The 21,918-nt window shown below is 40.6% G+C and overlaps 1 protein-coding gene across 8 annotated transcripts in view; it reads right to left on the bottom strand.

Moving 5' to 3' along the window:
- RAP1GDS1 (Rap1 GTPase-GDP dissociation stimulator 1) overlaps positions 1–21,918 on the bottom strand; it is a 159,924-nt gene that overhangs the window by 5,461 nt on the left and 132,545 nt on the right. For 7 of the 8 annotated variants that reach the window (XM_077815042.1, XM_077815044.1, XM_077815045.1 and 4 more), the window contains 6 exons: positions 18,392–18,517; positions 9,520–9,663; positions 9,112–9,243; positions 8,450–8,584; positions 6,753–6,878; positions 4,199–4,338 (listed from right to left, as the gene is read on the bottom strand). In XM_077815042.1, the coding sequence (XP_077671168.1) occupies positions 4,199–4,338; positions 6,753–6,878; positions 8,450–8,584; positions 9,112–9,243; positions 9,520–9,663; positions 18,392–18,517 (803 nt within the window). The remainder of the gene's footprint in view (positions 1–4,198; positions 4,339–6,752; positions 6,879–8,449; positions 8,585–9,111; positions 9,244–9,519; positions 9,664–18,391; positions 18,518–21,918) is intronic. The other variant, XM_077815043.1, reaches the window with a different exon arrangement.

The following is a 21,918-nucleotide window of genomic DNA, read 5'->3' as shown; positions in this document are numbered from 1 at the left end:
ACACGTGTGTGTGTGTATAGGCCAGTGATTCTCAACGAGGGGTACACAGAGGTCTTCCAAGGGGTACATCAACTCATCTAGATATTTACCTAGTTTTAAAACAGGCTACATAAAAAGCACTAGTGAAGTCAGTACAAACTAAAATTTCATACAGACGACTTGCTTATACTGCTCTATATACTACACACTGAAATATTTATATTCCAGTTGATTTATTTTATATGGTTAAAATGAGAAAGTGAGCAATTTTTCAGTAATACTGTCCTGTGCCACTTTTGTATTTTTATGCCTGATTTTGTAAGCAAGTTGTTTTTAAGTGAGGTGAAACTTGGGGGCATGCAAGACAAATCCGACTCCTGAAAGGGGTACAGTAGTCTGGAAAAGTTGAGAGCCACTGGTATATGTATTTATACATAATTTAACCAGATGTGTGTTATAATATGTAATTGTTGGGTTAACCAAAAGTTTGAATTAAGCAATATTTGGTTAAGTCTGTTCCCCACCCCTCTTCCAGGTTATACTGGATGACATTGCTGTTGTGTTTTGCAGACCAATTTGCTCTAAAAGGGACTGCCCTCCAGCTAACCCTGAGCCCCATTTAAAATCAGCCAATCTGCAAAGTCAACTAGCTTTCTTCTCATTATCCTGTAGTGTTGAAACCCAGCATCCCTTTGCTATGCTCTGGGTATGGAGACCCAGAACGACTCTTTTGTAATCTTGGTTTTCAATCCCCCATCATCCAAAATGCCTCTTGTCCTTGGGGGATGACCCCAAAGACCTTTAGAGAAGGGAGGTTGTTTTGTATTCCAATTTATTTAATAATGCAAAATGTGAAAAACAAAGTACATAGGCAGGAAGTGAATAGTGTTCTCTCGAAACTGGTAATAAATATGAGACCATAAGTTACAGAATACCGATGTATTACTTTTTGTTCTAAAACCAGAATTACAGTACTTTTCCTGTTGCCCAAGACCTAGGAAACAAAAATTTTAACTGGATTAAATGCTCTTGGAGTAGTTATCATAGACATTTAAAGGACTCTGTCAATGTTTTTAGGTCCAAAATTTTACTTGTATTTGTAATAAAATGATAGATGACGGTCTCTGAGTTCTTTATCTATTTATTTTTCGTTATTTTTTTTAACTAGTCTTTTTCATAGGACCTACAAACCTCACACTGTTAAGTGCTTCTCCTGGAGCTAACACCAATCAATTTATTTTCAAGCTTCTGCGATGTTGTTACAAATGAGAGTAAGGGGAGGAAAGAAGCTGTTTAAAGGAGATACTACATTGTGTGTCAGTTATTCTCACATCTGAGTGTAAGTCGCAGCTGCAAAATACATGCCCCAAAATCAGGTAACTGTGTGTACTGCAGGGTACTTGCACAGGCAAATGCATTTGTGTCTCGCAGGTGCATCTTAAGCACCGAAGTTTGAAAAGGTGGCCTGCCTTTTAAATGAAAATTTGATTTGTTACTTCAGTTACTTACAATCAGTAAGATGATTAAAGTGAAATGCAATGACAAGGACATGCAATAAAATATATCCTTCAATGCTCCCCTTTCTACCTGCAGCGACAAACCAAAGACCACAAACTGAGCCAAGGGCTTAGAATGATTTATGTTCCAGCACTTGCCCAGATTATTGCAATCAGATTTTGTGCGCAAGGAAACAAAAAATGCAAGCATGAGCCTGGAACCTCGAAATGTCTTCAGCTAATCATGCTGAAGCTTCACATTTCTTAACACAACAACTGAATGGAAACACTTGGGACTAGGTTAGGCTCTCAGCTTACTGCCTAAGAAATTCACAGCCAAAAAGCTCTTCACTTAATGTTGAATTACCTAATGCACATACATATGTAAAAACTTATTTTTCTTTTACTTGCAACAAGTCCCTTCTCATTAGACTCCTCTCTACTAAGTGCTGAGGACCTCCTGCAAAGCTCTGAGTGCCTTCAGCTTCTGCTGCAGTCACTGGGAATTGAGACAAAGAACCTCTCACTATAATTTTCTACAGAAGGGCCTTAAGTAGCTTGGAGCCCAAGTCCCATTTTCAAAGGTAACTCAGATAGTTAGGGGCCTAAGTCTCTTTGAAAGTCAGTGTGGCCTAAACATCTAAATCACTGAGGCACTTTTGAAAATGTCACCTTATCTTTTGTAGGTGCATGAATTTAAAATATTAGTGAAAGTACAGTAAAGAGCCATGCAGCTATGCCAACATCCAAACCTAGAGGGCAGTGCAAGTATAAAATTAAGAGAGTGAACTCATTTTTCCACTGTGTTGAAGGGCAGTCTTCGAGCCTCTAAAAGCTCAGAGATTCTTCTGCACTGAGTGATTTTTGCTAAATTCTGTGTTTAATACAAACATTAGCTGTTCCATGCCAGTGTTAGTATCTTTGCTTTACATTTTTGAATGCAGTCACTCTGACCCAGACTGGTAAAAACTCACATCTCTGCTCCCATGGTTTCTTAAAATAGCAGCAGAATTCACCAAATGCACGTGACTCGCGGACTGTGAGAAAAAAAGGTATTCAGAATTCTAGGAAAAAATTAATACTGACTAATTTTAGAGGCTGAATACAAACCATATGATGGGCAGGAGAAATATGAGAATACCCCTTGCATAAGAACTGACCATGTAAAGGGGTAACTACCCACAGATCCCACTGACTTAAATGGGAGCTGAGTAATCTCAGCATCATGCAGGATCAGGCCCACAGCACGCATCTGTTTCTGCTTTGCAGTGCCATTCGTGAATCAGGTCATTCTTAACTTGTGAACACATTTCTCAAATAGCGTTTCCCAATATCAGGCTTGATCCTGCAGTGCATACTTATACAAGGAACCACATTGAATCAATGGGTAAAATATAGGCCTGGCAAAAGGAGGAACAATTCTCAGTGGTTGCAACAGGCTCCAGCTTTTTTGCCACCCCAAGCGGTGGAGGGGAAGGAAAAAAAAAAAAAAAAGAAGAAAAATCCAATTGAGCTGCTGCCGAAGAGGAAGAGAGGGAATGAAGGACGTGCCGCCCCTTTCTATTGGCCGCCCCGGGCACCTGCTTCCTTCGCTGGTGCCTGGAGCCGTCCCTGGCAACAGGGGTCACACCTGCTAATCCCAGAGCTTTCTTTGGTCCAATATGACTACACAGCTAAGCAAGGACTGCAGGTTCTGGTCTTTCATGTATTTTGTATAAACTCTGTATAGTGTAGCTAAGATGGTGAGGAGTGACTAGAAGTGCATTGACAGACAGCTAGTATTATCTTTATACAGTATACACAAGGATACCTTTGTAAGAAAATGTTTGTAATTGAACAACTCATTGAAAGCCTGAAACTGAAAGAATAGCACTGAAACACTTTTTATAAAAAACGGGCCAAGATTCTCTTATCCCTTTTATGCAGGTGCAAATCTGGAGTAAAGTCATTGATCATGAATGGATTTACACTAGTGTAATTCAGAGCAAAATTTACCCCACTGGCATTTATAAGTTACAGTATAAATATATGTAGGTCAAAATTTGGGCCTACTAACCTAGACAGTGTCCCTTTAACAGGCTTCCTATTTATGAAACAAATCATTTTTTAATCAAATAATTGGCATTTATATTCAACTTGGTGCTAATGTCTGATTGACAGGCTCCCTGGAGCCAGAAGTCCCGTATTCTTACACGCTAGAGGTACAGCACAGGAATTAGTCATACAATTTCCTTGTCACTCTTTCCCACCAACATGGCTCAATCCTAACTAGATGGATCATTTCTAGGAGATGACAGGTAAGTCTCCATGTCCAATCAATCTTTGGCCTTTCTTCTGAGAATATCAACAAAGCTGCTTAATGCCTGTCCAATAGAAACTGGAGACAAGCCACTGGCTTATTTCAAACACTCATCAGAAGGGGACTTTTAAATCAACATGGGTCCGAATGGGATTCATATAGATGACCCGGAGGCTGTCAATCTCCATTTGTCAATCTTCTGAGACATCCAGTCCCATTACAAAATATGGCCATAATTCTGCAAGCTAATTTGCTTGGTTGGACTCTCCTTGATGTAACGGGGGCTCACCATAGGCAGAGATTCCATTCACGCAGATCTCATTGCAGGGGGTCAAGGCCTGTATTCTAAACTGAAAATAGAGCATGGCATGACTTTCTTTTAAAGACTCTCCACATGAACTGAATTTTTTCACCAGTAACTTACTTTTGATTTGCTATGTCGTATAAGTGCAGAAAGCAGTCTGTTTGACTCCCCCATCACACCTGCATGATCCTTGGCTTCACACCATTCCACCAATCGTTCAACCAATTTCACATTCTTTCCCAGCTGTTCAGCAGCTTCTGCTACATATGATACAAGCCAAAATAAAACAAGGTTGTCATTTTTCAGCATGTGTCAGAAATATATGCATGAAAGTTTCTAAGAGGAAGAAAAATTGTAAATAAGAATCTTGTTACTCTGTGCTAATAGAGGGAAAGTCCCAGTTTGCATCAGTGAGTAAAACTGGTAAAAAATCGGGATGGGAGTGAATTGCATAAAAGTTTCACAACATATTTTCCTGGTACATTTTTTTTTCTTTTTTCCTGGATGAAACTTTAAAATTTGAAATATTTTGACCATTGTGGTTTATGGATTATTGAATACTAGAGACAAAAAAGGTGACACATTCCCAGTAAGCCAATTCATAGATCTATAGATTTTTAAGGCCAGAAGGACCATTGTGATCATTTAGCTGACCTCCTGCATTAAACAGGCCCTAGGACTTTCCTGAATTAATTCTTTCTTCAAATCCAATAGCTGTGACTGAACTAGAGCAGATCTCTTGAGAAAAACATCCAATCTTGATTTAAAAATTTCCAGTGACGGCGAATACACCACAATCATCGGTAAGTTGTTCCAATAGCTAACTTCCCTCACTGTTAAAAATATGCACCTTTATTTCCAGTCTGAAGTTGCATAGCTTCAAATTCCAGCCATTGGATCTTGTTGTCTACGGGAATGAAGAATCCTCTATCATCAGATTTCTGTTCCACTTACAGACTGTGATCAAGTCACCCTTTAACCTTTTCACTGCCAAGTTAAATAGATTGAGCTCCTTGAATCTCTCTCTCTCTCTCTCTAAGGCATGTTTTCCCATCCCTTAATCATTCTTGTGGCTCTTCTCTGCACCCACTCCAATTTTTCAACATTCTTCTTGAAACATGGACACTAGAACTGGACACAGTATTCCAGTAGTGTTGAAACAAATGCCAAATACAAAGATAATATAGCCTCTCCTCTCCTATTTGATATTCTCAGTATGTAGAGTGCTGCATCACTCCTTTGAGGGGAACAAGTGAAAATAAAGGTGGGTACCACTGGCTCTGTTCTGAAGATGATAGGGCCGTGCCCCTCCTTCACTGGAAGGAAAAAAAGGAGCAACAGAACTGGCAGCTGTCCTATCTCCCCTCAGCACAGAACACGATAGCCATCTTTACCTTCACTGCTGTCACCTCGATGGCTGTTCTCAGGACACACAAGTACAGAGGAAGTGGGGCTGCCTCTGAAGGGAAGGTGGCATTGGTCTAATGGCTTCCATGTTCTGTTCATCTCTGCAGGAGTGAAGAAATTAGATGGCAGCCTTTAACAAGGCCTGGGGAACAGTGGACAACCTGGTCCCCCAACAGCATCAGTGGGAGCAGGAGCCAGCTAGAAGAGAGATGGGGAAGCACATTATGTGCCCTTGTCCTGTCTCAGGATGGTGCTGAGTACCACGGATGGGTGCAGAGGTGATGTAGCACTGTCACAAAGTAGTTTGATGTCCCTCTTAATGACCTGATTTCCAGAGCTTGCCAATCTGTGCTGCAGCGAGGAGCAAATCAGCAAGTCCACACTCAGGGCAGAATTGTAGTTTACCATTGTACAGTTTAGTAAGGCTGTCCTATACAGATTTGCTGTGGTATACTCATAAATATACCACTATATCATCCATTGCTATTGGGTAAAAGGATGTAAATATTCAACAATGGAAACCAGACATCTACTGTACTTACAAACCCTTGTGAATTTTACAAGGGCTAGTATTCAGAAACTGTGGCGGAGGGTTGTGGAAGCTATTTGATATAGCAATTTAAAAAGATGCTTGGAATTTAAAGAAAACACCAAAGAGTCACAGAGACTCTTTATAGCCTTCTGTGGTTTGCCACTTTATTTGACAGTTCTAGCCACTACGTGATAGCTGCAAATTACATGACATTTATCCAGTTTGAAATGGCAATTTATCAATTATTAAATGGATCAGCCCATTTAAGAGTGCTAGATACAGAGAAGGTACAGAAAAGTGGGAACTGAGTAGCACAACATGAGGTCAAAACACCTGCAGTTAGATACATATTCATAATGTGCCAGTTTAGAAGAATGCTGAAGTAGAAAAGTAAGTAAGTGTCTGAAACGTGTTCCGATTGTCCATGGTAGTCAATCCAGAATTTTAAAATCAGCTCATAAAAAGAAAAGGAGGACTTGTGGCACCTTAGAGACTAACAAATTTATTTGAGCATAAGCTTTCGTGAGCTACAGCTCACTTCATCAGATGCATTCAGTGGAAAATACAGTGGGGAGATTTATATACATAGAGAACATGAAACAATGGGTGTTACCATCAAGTTTCTCTCATTGTGCTAACACTTAAGTAAAAAAAGAACTATTTTTCTTCTAGAAGAGCCTTAACAGATTATACCAGAGAGAGAATCATAGAACATGAAGAACTGCTTATTTTTACCTTGTGCATCTATTAACATTCTTAACGTTCCCAGCAGCTTGAATTGAACCGGGGGCATCTCCGATCTGAGAAATTTAAGTACTGCTTCTGCAACGCCAGCTGATAGCATCTTAGCCTTATTTACAACTACACAAATAAAGAACAGAAATTATCTCACAAATCATTTTTGATGATACATTTAAAGTTGGAGACTGTCATTTCCAAGACAGTCCAGGAGCAGCTTTTCTATGCACACCAAAAAATAGCATACTAATGTGTACATTGTGAGCACACACGCACGCACACACACACTTTATATACATTATTTTATGGTTACCTAGACACTGTGAATTTGAATGTTTTGTTCTTATGCATAAATCTAATTTCCAGTGCTCAGCCTGACTATCTCAGCTGAATGCCAGAGTCCTCTACATGGACAATAACTATGAGAGCAGGAGTTAGAGACCTTCTGGAGAGACAATTCCACCCTAAAGGTTTGGAACAGACGCTGTGTACTGAAGGATCAGGTTAATGGGGGGAACCTCTTGCCCTGCCGCAGTACACTGTGCAAACAGCAGTGTGGGATATCCTGCAGGGAGTGAGCATTCCTTATGCAGCCTCCTAAATCCTCTCTCATCCCATGTGGTGAGACTACACTGATTCCACCTCCATGAGGCTCTCCACAAGTGGTGAGGAGGGGGCAGGGTTTGTCCCATACTATGCTCAATGAAAGTGATACATTAGTTCATATTCTAAATAATACTTAACAGGAAGTACCCTGCTGTGGCAGATATTCCTTGGTTCCCAAGGTTCTATATATTGGTTTGAGACCAATCCTGCACATATTCATGGGAGGCTGGCCCACTGAAGTCAGTGGGACGACTCGACTGGATAAGGTGAGCAGGAGATGGCTCTCTAGCATTTTTAAAGGTATGCAAATTTAGTAGGTATTAATGTTCAGTCTCAGGAAGTTAATATTTTTCAAAATTAAATGTATGCAGTAAAAATGTATGCAATAAAAAGAGTAAACTGATCAAAGAGAACGATTTTTGGCTCAGGTCATTGGAAAGTATAGGTTTTATATATATACTCATTATATATTTCCTTTGGCTTTTATGTGAATTTTTATGTTCAGGCAATCAAAAATTGATACAAACGATTAAAAATGACAGTATTTAGGACTTGGCTGGCCCACTACCTTCAAAGACTATTACAAACGTTAACTAATCCTAATGGATCAAATGTCCTGATAGGCCTTCTCTAACGCAAGCTCTGAGAAATTACAGCAAGATATGGTATATCAGAGAAGTGAACAGCTCTCTCTGCTACGATGGAAATCCTAGGTAGGATCCCTCATAAGCCAGAGAGAGCCCAAAATGATGCAGAACAGTTGCAGAGCAAAGGGAAGTGACATTGAGGTCTCCACAGCCTCCTCCTGCATATTGCAGAGCCAGGCAGCACAGCAGCTCTCTCCGTGGGAGCGCAGGGTGGATGTATTGCGGGACAACAGCGGCAGAAACATAGGCAGTGGGTCTGCGACCTGGCCACCAAACCCTCCCAAAAGATGAAGAAGTGGCTGTGGCCTAGCTGCACAGATGCTCCCTAGCCTGCCTCCAGGTTGGCTGGGGACAATGTCATCCCGCACATTGTTTCCTCTGGGCTTTGCAGTGGGAGCCAGAATTCACCCTGAGAGATTAGCAGTGCGACATAAGCCTTACCAGGAATAGCCAGGTTTCTGAGTGCACTCAATGCTGCATGCTGCACAGTTACATTTCCATCTTCCACATGTCTGTCTAGTAGATCCATCAGCTTTTGAACTATCCCATTATCCACCATATGGATGCAGTTTCCATCTGCACAAGATAAGATGAGTCACTTGTATGCTCACAATCAATCTTAAATGCGTACAAGAGCTTCTCACTACGAAAGTGTAATTTCCCCCTCTTCCAAATTTTACAGTTCAGGTAAAGTGTAGCATCTGACCACCATTGTCAACTTCAATTACAGGAACAATTACGCATTTACAATAAAGGAATGGGAAATAGAGAAGAAGGTAAAAATTGAAAACTCCAATAGCGTAATACAAATATATATTTGAAAAGTGCTGATTGAGGTAGGATTTATAGAGTTGAAAAATTCCTAAAAAAGTGATAATGATTCTTTAGTAATGTGTTTGAATCTTCAATGTTGAAAAAACAGAATTCTAAAAGCAGGGTTAACATCTTTCAGAAATCCTGCAAAGGTGTTCAAAACTACCGATGCTATCCTAAACCAAATTAAAAAATCCCACCACAACACAGGCTTGATTCATAGCTATGTAGAAACAGCACATTGAAAGGGTACAAAAAGGCAAACATAAGCTGTGATAGCATATTCTTACCATTTCTTGCAAAATTTGCAATAGCCAGTGCTCCTGCAAGCTGTAGCTGATGGTTATTGGAAGGAATCCATGAAAGCACCCTTTGGAAGACGCTGCCTTTTCCTCCTTCAAATAACTTTTGCATGGATTCATCTTGAGGCAAAAAGTGTAGAAAATCAACACGCAAAAGAAATGTTAGTTCAAATTCTTCCCTCTGTTATATCTGTGTAACTCTATTGACTTCACTAGAATTACTCTAGATTTACAGTGGTATAAGAGTGCAAAATCTAGCCCACTGAATAACTAGCTAGCAAGTCCTTAAAATAATTTTTAAAATGTGTTTTATAGATTAAAAATAAAATTAAACGGTAAAATGTGACATAGGTACCCTCTTCTGCTTTGCAAAATATACAAAGATACTGTACTCACCTCCGAGTAGTAGTAAAACCATAAGATCAGAGGCTGTTTTAAGCTCAGCTATGTCATCCTCTTTGTCACTGTCTACAGTCTTCTGGACAATCTCAAGTAGACACTCAACCAGGCCCGCTTCAACCAGCTGCAGTTTAATGATATCTAAAAAATATCACAAATACAATAGTCATGAGCATGATAGAAGTACGGTGTCTCTCTCTCTCACACACACACACACACACACACACGCTATATTGCGTAAATATGGAGTAAGGGGAGCAGACTTTCATATGTCATCTACTTTAGCATCTGCCTCAGCCACAGTAAAAATAATCTGATCTTGAAAGGACTAAACACTATAGATTTATTTTCTTGTTTCAAGTTACGTTAATTGCCAGGGCCAAATTCTGTTTGTTACATCAGAGAGACTCTACAGATGCCAAATTAGTGGCACTCATATAACTGAGAGCAGAGCTGGGATCCCAGTGTCCAAAAGCATTTTCTGCTCTGCCTTATAGGTAAATAATAATGTTGCTGCCCGTATTCTCAATAACATGATAATTTGTAAGAAAGAAAAATATAAAGTGCTTTAAAAAAGATTGAATTCATCTGGGGATGTGAAAAACACTTGAAAAGCAGTGGCAGATGCCCCCTGCATTTCATACCAACCACAGACAAATATTGAATGATAAATAAGACAATCAGATCAACACAATGTAAATAACTTGCAGCCACACACTAAAAGATCTATTTGGTTCGATGTGGTCCACCAACTGTATTTTCAAGGGATGCTCGCAAGCTCTGCAAGGCATCATCATATCTTTCTCTAGCAATCGTCTACTATTCTCTTCTATGATTAGTTAATATTTATGTTAGAGTTACACCCAAAGGCCAGGCTGTTGTGCCAGACACTAGATAACACTGCAGTCTGTCCCTGACCCCAAGCATTTACTATGTAAAGGCTAGATTTGTGGCTTTTAGGCACAGTTCTAAGTAAAGGGTGGTGTCTACATTGCATCAGTAGGCTTTGTGACTTGGAGACACCTGAATTACAGCTATGCCCCATGTTTCTCCTTGCACTCCACGGGGCAGTAGTTTGCCACTAGCCAATACCACCAGGTCAGCTCAGCAGTGCTGGCTAGCTAATTTCGCCTGCTTCCTGTGCACCTTCTCCATGGGTGGGGAGTAAGTAGACATGCAGCTCACTCCTATGTGCCCAGACACAAGGTCTGAGCAGACCATGTAGGAATGTAAGGGGAGTTCTTACTCCCTTGTTTGGGTGCAGAGTCCAAGGCATAATCTGTCTTTATGAAAAGAGCTTGGAAGATATTTTAAAATTCTGAAGACGTCCTGACTAACAAGGAAGGGAAGAGACTCACTAAACTGTAGCTTTCTGAGCGTCATCCAGGAAAAGTGAGGAAGCTGGAAGTCCTGCTCATTGCACTCTCCTCAGGTCCCATCTTACACTGTATGCAGTACTCCATATGTGAGTGTAAGTAAGCTCTTTGGGGCAACCCCTCGCACGGTCGGATTCTGATCTATGACTGGGGCTCCTAAATGCTATTGCAATACAAATAATAAATAATAATTACTAAAATGTACTGAGATCCCTTCCCATAGCCAGGCACAACAGAGTGAGCTGCGGTTAAACCTCTTACTTTGGAATTTGCTTGCTTCTGTCTCTGTGTCAGAATCCAAGGCTGTGTGCGGGGATGTCTGCAGAAGAAGTTAATCCCACCGGGCTACTTCTCCAGACTCAGGGCTGCAGTGCTCAAGCTGCTGTGACTGCCTTCACCCCCTAACAGCAGGTATACTTGGCTCAGCAGATCTATGTAGTCACAGATCCACCAGCTCTGCTGTTGCTCTGGCTTGCCCTCAAATCTTCTCACCACATTGGCACTGGAGCCCCCTTGGAACTGTACACCATGATTTTCAAGGGTATGAATCCCCTGTGGAGGATCCTTGCATGCTGACCTCCCACCTCAGGGGGCAGAATCACACAGGTTATGCTGCATTAGGCTTCCCATGGGCCTTGGACAGCAAGTTTCAGTGCTAAAATTTCAGAACAAAACGTGAGGCTCTGTTGTTGTCTTTCAATGCAGAAACCCCACTGACTTTAATGGGAGGTAGGTGCGTGCGTGTGTATATAATATCACAGGGTGAAATCCTGGCTCCACTGTAGTCAATGGCAAAACTCTCATTGACTTTGGTGGAGCCAGGATTTTGCCTATTACATCTAAGGGTATTTGACTGCAGCAAGAGCAGGGCCAAGGCCAACTTCTGGTTGTTGAATTGGGAGAGAGTTTTGTTCCTTGCTCATGGATAATCAGAAATTACTAGTTTGAGTATCAGCCGTATTAGTCTGTATCCGCAAAAAGAACAGGAGTACTTGTGGCACCTTAGAGACTAACAAATTTATTAGAGCTTAAGCTTTCGTGGGCTACAGTCCACTTCATCAGATACATAGAATGGAACATATAGTAAGAAGATATATAACACACACATACAGAGACGTTTGAAGTTTCCATACAAAGTGTAAGAGGTTAAGATGAGCTATTATCAGCAGGAGCAAAAAAACTTTTGTCGTGATAATCAAGATGGCCCATTTAGACAGTTGACAAGAAGGTGTGTGAGGATACTTAACTTAGGGAAATAGATTCAATATGTGTAATGACCCAGCCACTCCCAGTCTCAATTCAAACCCAAGTTAATGGTATCTAGTTTGCATATTACTTCAACCTCAGCAGTTTCTCGTTGGAATCTGTTTCTGAAGCTTTTCTGTTGCAAAATTGCCACCCTTAAATCTTTTACTGAGTGGCCAGAGAGGTTGAAGTGTTCTCCTACCCGTTTTTGAATGTTATGATTCCTGATGTCAGATTTGTGTCCATTTATTCTTTTGTGTAGATACTGTCCGGTTTGGCCAATATACATGGAAGAGGGGCACTGCTGGCACATGATGGCATAGATCACATTGATAGATGTGCAGGTAAACGATCCCCTGATGGCGTGGCTAATGTGATTAGATCCTATGATGGTGTCACTTGAATAAATATGTGGACAGAGTTGGCATCAGGCTTTGTTGCAAGGATAGGTTCCTAGGTAAGTGTTTTTGTTGTGTGGTTGCTGGAGAGTATTTGCTTCAGGTTGGGGGGCTGTCTGGAAGCGAGGACTGGTCTGTCTCCCAAGATCTGTGAGAGTGAGGGATCATTTTTCAGGATTGGTTGTAAATCTTTGATGATGCGCTGGAGAGGTTTTATTTGGGGGCTGAAGGTGACAGCTAGTGGCGTTCTGTTATTTTCTTTGTTGGGCCTGTCCTGTAGTAGGTGACTTCTGGGTACTCTTCTGGCTCTGTCACTCTGTTTTTTCACTTCAGCAGGTGGGTATTGTAGTTTTAAGAATGCTTAATAGAGATCTTGTAGGTGTTTGTCTCTGTCTGAGGGATTGGAGCAAAGGCGGTTGTATCTTAGAGCTTGGCTGTAGACAGTGGATCGTGTGGCGTGGCCTGAATGGAAGCTGGAGGCATGTAGGTAAGTATAGTGGTCAGTAGGTTTCCGTTATAGGGTGGTGGTTATGTGACCATCGCTTATTAGTGTCCAGCAAATGGACCGCTTGTGTGGATTGGTCTAGGCTGAAGTTGATGGTGGGATGGAAATTGTTGAAATCATGGTGGAATTCCTCAAGGGCTTCTTTTCCATGGGTCCAGATGATGAAGATTTCATCAATGTAACGCAAGTAGAGTAGGGGCGTTGGGGGACGAGAGCTAAGGAAGTGTTGTTCTAAGTCAGCCATAAAAATGTTCGCATTACTCTGGGGCCATGCGGGTACCGATAGCAGTGCCGCTGATTTGAAGGTATACATTGTCCTCAAATGTGAAATAATTGTGGGTGAGGACAAAGTCACAAAGGTCAGCCACCAGGTTTGCTGTGACATTATTGGGGATACTGTTCCTGACAGCCTGTAGTCCATCTTTGTGTGGAATGTTGGTGTAGAGGGCTTCTACATCCAGAGTGGCCAGGATGGTGTTTTCAGGAAGATCACCGATGGATTGTAGTTTCCTCAGGAAGTCAGTGGTGTCTCAAAGATAGCTGGAAGTGCTGGTAGCGTAGGGCCTGAGGAGAGAGTCCGTATAGCCGGACAATCCTGCTATCAGGGTGCCAAGGCCTGAGATGATGGGGTGTCCAGGTTTTCCAGGTTTATGGATCTTGGGTAGCAGATAGAATACCCCTGGTTGGGGTTCTAGGCATGTGTCTGCACAGATCTGTTCCTGTGCTTTTTCAGGGAGTTTCTTGAGCAGATAGTGTAGTTTCTTTTGGAAACCATCAGTGGGATCAGAGCTTAATGGCCTGTAGAATATGGAGTTAGAGAGCTGCATAGCAGCCTCTTGTTCATATTCCAACTTATTCACGATGATGACAGCACCTCCTTTGTCAGCCTTTTTGATTATGATGTCAGAGTTGTTCCTCAAAAAGAAAAGGAGGACTTGTGGCACCTTAGAGACTAACAAATTTATTTGAGCATCAGCTTTTGTGAGCTACAGCTCACTTCATCGGCTGAGGCTGTTGATGGTGTTGTGTTCAGCACGGCTGAGGTTATGGGGCAAGTGATGCTGATTTTCCACAATTTCAGCCCGTGCACGTCGCCGGAAGCAATCTACATAGAAGTCTAATCTGTTGTTTCGACCTTCAGGAGGAGTCCACGCAGAATCCTTCAAAAGTTTATGCTCCAATAAATTTGTTAGCCTCCAAGGTGCCACAAGTACGCCTGTTCTTTTTGCAGAAATTACTAGGCTGAATTCTGCTCTCTTATTGAAATCAATGAGGCTTAAGGGAGAGGAAGGATGATCTTGTTAAGGCATTGAAGTGGGATCTGGGGTCTGCTCCTAGCTCTACAAGTCTTCCTAATGTGACCTCAGGGAAGTCAGTCACTCTCCATTCCCATGGGTAAAACAGGGGTAACAAGTACTTTCCTGTCTCACAGGTGTTGTGAGGATATTTCAGTTAGTGTTTTTGTGGTGCTCGGAAAATACAGTCATTGGTGCCATGGGAAAGTCTGAACATTAATAAATAAATAATTGAGATCACGAGTTACACCAGTGATGACCTTGGCCCATTGTTTTAGGTCTTTTTAAAGCTCTGGGAATTTTGGAGGTTGCTTTTCATAAGATTTGGAAATGGACTGTGGCATGGGGTGGTGACTGGAGCTGCCAGCTTCACCTATCTTGAAGAATCAGTGGTCTGACTCTCCCCAGGTAATGCTTCTACTTTAGTCACTAGGTTTTGCTACATGAGTGAAAATTCAATGTTTCTGGCGGAGCTACTGACCTTTGCGTGAACTTTATGTGACAGGCCTGGGAGTGTTTTAAATTGGTACTTTTGTACTGAGCTACTTTAAAAAGTAGGGTGTTTCCGTGGATACAGAATACTAGGTTGCAGGTGTGTTGTGATTAGAATTGGAAACCACTGCACAGGTCCTTTCAATAAATGGATTGACTGTGCAAGTACTTAATTTAAATGTTTCAGCTCGCTGACATACTACCCACCACCACATTTAGATGCGGCTAAGCAATACAAGGATGGCAGACTCACTGTTGTGACAGACATCAGTGTGTCTTGAATTAACAGTGAGGGGCATAAATGTTTAGCACACTACCTCCTAACATGCATGAAGGGATGTTATTTTCAACAGCACAGAGCCTGCTCTGTCTTACTGTGACTGCAAAACACAGCCTTTGAACAAAAACTAAAGTATCTGCATTACAAGTATCATTTATGAAAACAGCAGACCAAATTCTGCTGTCAGACTGAAAAAGGGAAAAAAAAATTTCAACCATTGCTTGTAACAAAAAAGACAGTCTCTGGCAAAAATGCACATTTCTTAATGTTTGGAAAATAAAGACCCACATTTTGCTTTGATTTACATCCTGTGAAACCCACTAGTAAACAGGGTGGCACAGGGTGTAATCTGGGAAAGAAGTTGTCCCCAAACATGGGAAAGAGCACAGGATTCTCTCAAGATTTTTTTCCTTTCTAAACAAGAAGTGTGTGGGGGCATACATTTGTCACTCATGAATAGTAGCACTGGCTAGAGCTATGCATGCAGTGGGCAGGTACTGAGTGATCCTCCGAACACAGATCTGCCTCACAGCTCGGTCCTCACCTACTCCACCTGATACCTCATCCCTAGGCTCCACTCAAGCATAGATGTTAAATCATACAAACTGTGCTAAATTTTCCTAGAGATGCAGGTATGTTCAGAAGGGAGTAAGCTGATCCTGAACAACTCTTTTGCATTTACAACCAAAACAGAATTTGAACTCAAGTCTCCTGAGACGAATGTATTAACATAAGGAATATTAACTACAAGGGGGAAAGAACACAAGCCAAAATAGGAAAACAACAAGTTAAAGAATATTTAGATAAGTATTCAAGTCAGCACGGCTGATGAAATGCACCCAAGGGAACTTAAGGAACTGGCTGAAGCAATCTCAGAACTGTTTGTTAGCGATTCTCTTTTAGAACTGCTGGAGGATGGGTGAGATCCCGGGGGAGTGGAGAAGGGCAAACACCGTACCCATCTTTAAAAAGAAAAAAAAGACGACCCCAGGAATTACAGCCTAGTCAGCTTAATTTTGATACCTGAAAAGATACTGGAACAAATTACTAAGCAATCAATTTGTAAGCACCTAGAGGATAATAGGTGCTAATAAATAATAGCCAATCTGGATTTATACAGAACAATTCTTGTCAAACCAACCCAATTTTCTTCAATAGGGTTACTGGCCTACTGGATGGGGTATGGGGGGCAGCTGTAGATTTGATATATCTGGAGTTCAGTAAAGTTTTTGACACAGTCCCACGTGCCATTCTCACAAGCAAACTAGGGAAATGTGATCTAGATTAAATTACTATAAAGTGGGTTCAAAACTGGTTGAAAGACCATATTCAAGGAGTAGTTATGGATGGTTTGCTGTCAAATTGGGGGGACATACTACTGAGGTCCCAAAGGGGTCTGTTTTGGGTCTGGTACTATTCAATATTTCCATTAATTATGTGGATAATGGAGTAAAAGCATGCTTATAAAATCTGCAGATGATTTCAAACTGGGAGAGGTTGTAAGAACTTTGTAAGAAGACAGCATTAGAATTCAAAATGGCCTTGACAAATTCAACAAGATGCAATTCAATAAAGACAAGTGCAACACATATGCTTAGGAAGAAACTATCAAATGCACAACTACAAAATGGGGAATAACTGGCTAGGCAGCAGTACTGCTGAAAAGGATAAGAGAGTGATAGTGGATCACAAAGTAAATATGAATGAATAATGTGATTCAGTTACTAAAAAGGCTAATATCATTCTGGGGTGTATTAAGGCATGGGAGATAATTGTTTCATTCTACTCGGCACTGGTGAGGCATCAGCTGGCGTGCTGTGTCCAGTTCTAGGCGCCACACTTCAGGAAAGATGTGGACAAACTGAAGAAATTGCAGAGGAGAGAAACAAAAATGATAAAAAGTTCAAAAATCTGACCTATGAGGAAAGGTTAAAAAAACTGATAGTCTTGATAAAAGAAGACTAAGGGGGGGGAACTGATAAGTCTTCAAATGTGTTAATAGCTGTAATAAAGACGATGGTGATTAATTATACTCCATGTTCACTGGAGGTAGGACAAGAAATACTGGGCCTAATCTGCGGCAAGGAAGATTTAGGTTAGATTTTAGGAAAAACTTTCTAACTATGTGGATAGTTAAACACTGTAATAGCCTTCCCAGGAGGTTGTGGAATCCATCATTGTAGGTTTTAAGCACAGGTTAAACAAACAGCTGCCAGTGACAGTCTAGATACACTTGGTCCTGCCTTAGCACAGGGGACTGGACTAGATAACCTCTCAAAGGTCTTCTGCAGCCCTACCTTTTTATGCTTTCTATGATTAAACTATTACACTGCCATTTCCAGACTTTATATCTCATGGACTGCCCTGATCTTTGGCTGTACAATTTAAATATCCTTATACAAGAAAATGTTCATAATAAATATGACCAAAATGTCAGTTGTTTAAAAAAAAAAAGAAAAAGAAAAAGAAATCACCTGCTTGTGTTGTAATGATCTAGGAGAGCTGCTTTGGTTATCAGTCCTGTTCTTTCATTCCTCAAGGATTACACAACTATGAAAGAAGGTCATGTAGCCCTTGAGGGGGAAATGGAGTCTCTTATGTTGCTTAGGAAAATCCTTTCAGCTAACCGAAGGGGTGACAATAACAAGCTCCCAAAGAAGTCTCATCCAAATCTCCTGAATCAAAAGATGGTGTTTAAAGCAGAGGGCCAAGAGTAAAGTAAAGAGGGTAACACCCTGAAAAAGTGCCACAATTTAAATAGTTACTTAGTAGTAACTAGATCATGATATTTATAATTTTATCAAATAATTAAAATAAGTATGACAATAATACTATATTCGAACAAATGTAATTATACATTGAAATACTTATAAATCCACTATAGGAAAAAATTTATATTCAAATCATTTCACAAACCTAATAATCCTCATAAAGCCCTGTAACATACAAAAGTTGGTATTAATATTCCAGTTTGAAATACAGAGAAACTGAGGCAAGAAAGACACAGAAGGACTTGATGATAGAGGTGGGACCATGTCCCAGGAATTGGTGACACCCAGTTGTATGCTTAGGCTGCTAGGCAATATTCACATTACTCTTCATCTCCAGTTGCTATCAGATGGCTCAATTAATATGACTTCCACAGAAAAGGTTAAATTGCTGAGCAAGGTAAAGTATGAAATAATTACTGACAAGTTGGCTATTTTTGAAAAGCTGGTGTACAAATAAGCAAAAAATGAAAATTACTGTATGGCAATAAAAGATGATCAACTTCTCACCATTTTCTGCCAGAGGAGCCAAAACTTCAAAAATCATCTCTTTTTTGTCATGTTCTATTTGTTTCTTGAATAGTTTTACAATCTCTTCAGCAATGTTTGTGTAGGCAAACTGCTCTTTGCTTGATTCTGTGGAATAAAAAGGGCAAACAGAGTGTAAACAAACCAAATCAAACTTTTCTTTCCTCTTTATTACCAGATTTATTCAACACAATGATTAATTGGGCTAACTGCTCTTCACAGACAAGAGCAATACACTTCAATACTTACACTTGTCATTAAATGAAAAGAAAAATGTCTAAGACTTTAAGAAAAATGCACTGACCTGAATTATTAATTATGTCCAAGGCTATTAAAACTTTTGCACCAGCAGAATATAAAGGTATCCATAGCAACAGTAAAATTACAAAGATATAAACTGAGAGTTTGCCTTCAGACCAAAAAGAAAAATTATACGTCATGTACTGAATTTTCTATTGCCGAGATAAAGGGTCGTATGGACATTATTAATATTTACATGGTTGCATGCTGGTAGCGTTTACTTTGGAATATCTACACAGCTGAAGCCACAAAGTCAGATTCTCTCTTGTGCTATGGCTGCTTTAAGCCACACCCCCTGCATATCACAGTTCTAAAGGGACCATAGTTGGCCACAGGAGGATCACCCAGTGGTGTAGAGTCAACATAGTGACTCCTGCCCTCTGGCTGCAGCGTCCACTAGTAAAGGGGACGTGGCTGGTGTTGACCAGAGTCCCAGCAATCCCCAGCTACTGTAATGATCCCCTGAGGCCACTGGCAGATGGGATAATTTACAGCAGCTTTCAGGCTGCTCTAATTAGCACACTGTTGTCCTAGGATTTGGAAAGCACCCTCTGCCCAACACTGTGCTGTGCACTCTCAAATGAAGATCTGGGCCTCAGCATGCAAATTATATATTTTTTTCACTTAAAATGCCTGGGTACAGAATGGCTTCTACAATGGATTTCAATCTTAGTATTTTAAAAGGGGAAGGTCAGATTTTGACCTTAGTTACACCAGTGTAAATCTGGAATAACTCCATTGACGCCAATGACATTATTCTGGATTTATATCCATTTAATTGTGATCAGAACCTGACTCCACAATCTATAATCTGGGGAGAGGAAAACACCGACTTCTCTGTTAGTTCTGTCTATTGATCTGTATCTTCATATCTCTAAAGAGTAGCATAAATTGAATTTCTTGAGGTCATTCATGTTCCACTGAAATCAGTAAGAGTTTTGCCATTGACTTCAATGGAAGCATGATCAGAACCTTGAGAGCACAAATACTTAAAAGACGAGCTGCAGGATTGTGTGATCCTTCCAAACCACGCTAAACTCTAGATTCCAAAATCTCCTGTGCTGAAATAGCAATTTCTGCCTCCAAACGTCTTGTGAGGCTTCTAATGGGGTCATCAAGTACACAAGAATAGTTTTTAGAAATCCCAACACTGAAGAAGCAAAACAGTACTGTCTGGGCCAAGGCTATATCTCACATATGCTTGCAAAAATATAAATAAATAAAAACATGTATTCGCTTGCCTGGTTTTTAACTCCTTAACTTCATTAATTATAACTCAGCATGATTTGTCATTTAAGTATATTTCCCTAATTCTTTAATCTGGCTTCTTCATTTTTAAAACTATCCTAGAGACTAATTCTACTGCATAGGTTTTGTATCTGACCTGAGTGAAATACTCTCTTGGGGTTACTCTCTGACTCTTTGTAAGAACAGAAGGTGTTTTCTGATAGCCATATTTGGGTTTTGCAGTGAAAGGTGCCCCAATCTAAAATGCTTCCACTTGGACGACTGTCTCAAGCAGCTTTCTTCCAGTCTCTAGATGTGCAGCTGCAGCTACGTAAGAAGCCATATGGCTCATTGACTTCAGTGGGCTTTGGATCAGGTCCATGCTGCAGTATTGCAGCAATTCCCCTCAACAGGATTTTCCATGTGTCCACAGAAAAGGGAGCTACTTCCCAGTTCTTGACACTGTCTCCTTTTCCCTTTGCTCATGTTGAGGAATTTTAAGAGGAAAAACATTTTAGGGCTTATAGCTTCACAATTACTCATTTAGAGCTAAATTTCCATAAAGGCCACAAAACCAGCCTCAGCTTTTTAAATGAAAATGATAGTATTTACACATCTGACAAAGAGAGAGGTTGTTTTAAAAAAGTGTGGCACTTTAGAATTCGGGTGTGCTTTTCTTAGAGTAGGGCAAGTTTAATGCCTCTCATTCCATGAGGAAACGAGCGAGCTGCCTAATTCTGAGGCAGCCTAACTTACCTGAGTTCAGTGAACCACTGTACCACTCCCACCACCCCACTTATGCCTACAAATAAATTGGTAAATTAGTAACACCTATTTTTACCCTATCTCCACCCTTTTTTACTAGGCTTGTGCTCTACTTTAACACAGCAGAATGGGAGTTTTACATAATGCTAAACAAGGGAGTTAATTGTATTATGCAGGGTCTCCTTTATATTATTGAGAGGTAAGGACCAAAGAATAAGATCCTATGGTTACAAAGCAAAACTGAAGTATTAAAGTTATCATAAGACTTTCTAGTGCAATTCTGATATGGGATTAAATTATTAAAAGTTACATTAATTTATTGCCAAACTGTGAGGGTATGTCTACATTATGATAGAAAACCTGTGTCACTGAGTCCCAGAGCCTGGGCCAGCTGACTCTGGCTCACATTGCTTGGGCTGCAGGGCTAAAAATTGCAGTGTAGACATTCAGGCGTGGGCTGGAACCCGGGCTCTGAGATGCTCACCCACCTCACGGGTTCCAACACAAGCCTGAATGTCTATGGCCTTACCGTGGGATCTTTTATTGCAGTGTATAAATACCTATAAAGACCTGAAGATTGTACTCAACATATTCATTCATTGTGCAGGTACAGCAAGAGTAGAACTCAAGCAAGTTTCCTTTGTATGGTTCTGCCACAGTGTCTCAACCCTTATCTGAAAAACCTAGACCACCTCTGAGGATGGGAGAATAGTTCAGTCTCTTTGTTCATTCAGCCCTGGGGACATCAGTGGAGAGACTAGCAAAGATTATTAATAATTAATGCTATTATTTATTTATCTGTATTGGGCTAGTACTGAAAGTCCTCAGTAAAAATTGGGGCCCATGTGGGCTGTGTAACGTACACTCATATAAAGACATAATTCCTGCCTGAAGAATTTACAATTTAATATTTGCCGTTAGTGTCAAGTATGATAGCTCTTTTGTTGTTATATGGAAACTTGTCCACCAGAAGCAGTTCTGAAACTAATACACTGGGCTTGATGCAGGAATTACTGGGTGACACATTATGGCCTGTGTTATATACATGGTTAGACTAGCTGATCATAATGGTCTCTCTTGCCTTCAACCCTATGAATCTATGAGCTATCTAATAATTTCAGGCCACCAAATGGCTATCAGATACTAGCAACTTCCAATTATTTTGCCTTGGTCTGAAAATAAAACCCCCCATATAATCTATTGTTAATATCTCAAAC

This window comes from Eretmochelys imbricata, chromosome 4, assembly GCF_965152235.1.
Source record: "Eretmochelys imbricata isolate rEreImb1 chromosome 4, rEreImb1.hap1, whole genome shotgun sequence".
Lineage (NCBI taxonomy): Eukaryota > Metazoa > Chordata > Testudines > Cheloniidae > Eretmochelys > Eretmochelys imbricata.
Note: the sequence above shows the minus strand (reverse complement) of the source record. Positions and strands in the feature narration are given on the sequence as shown.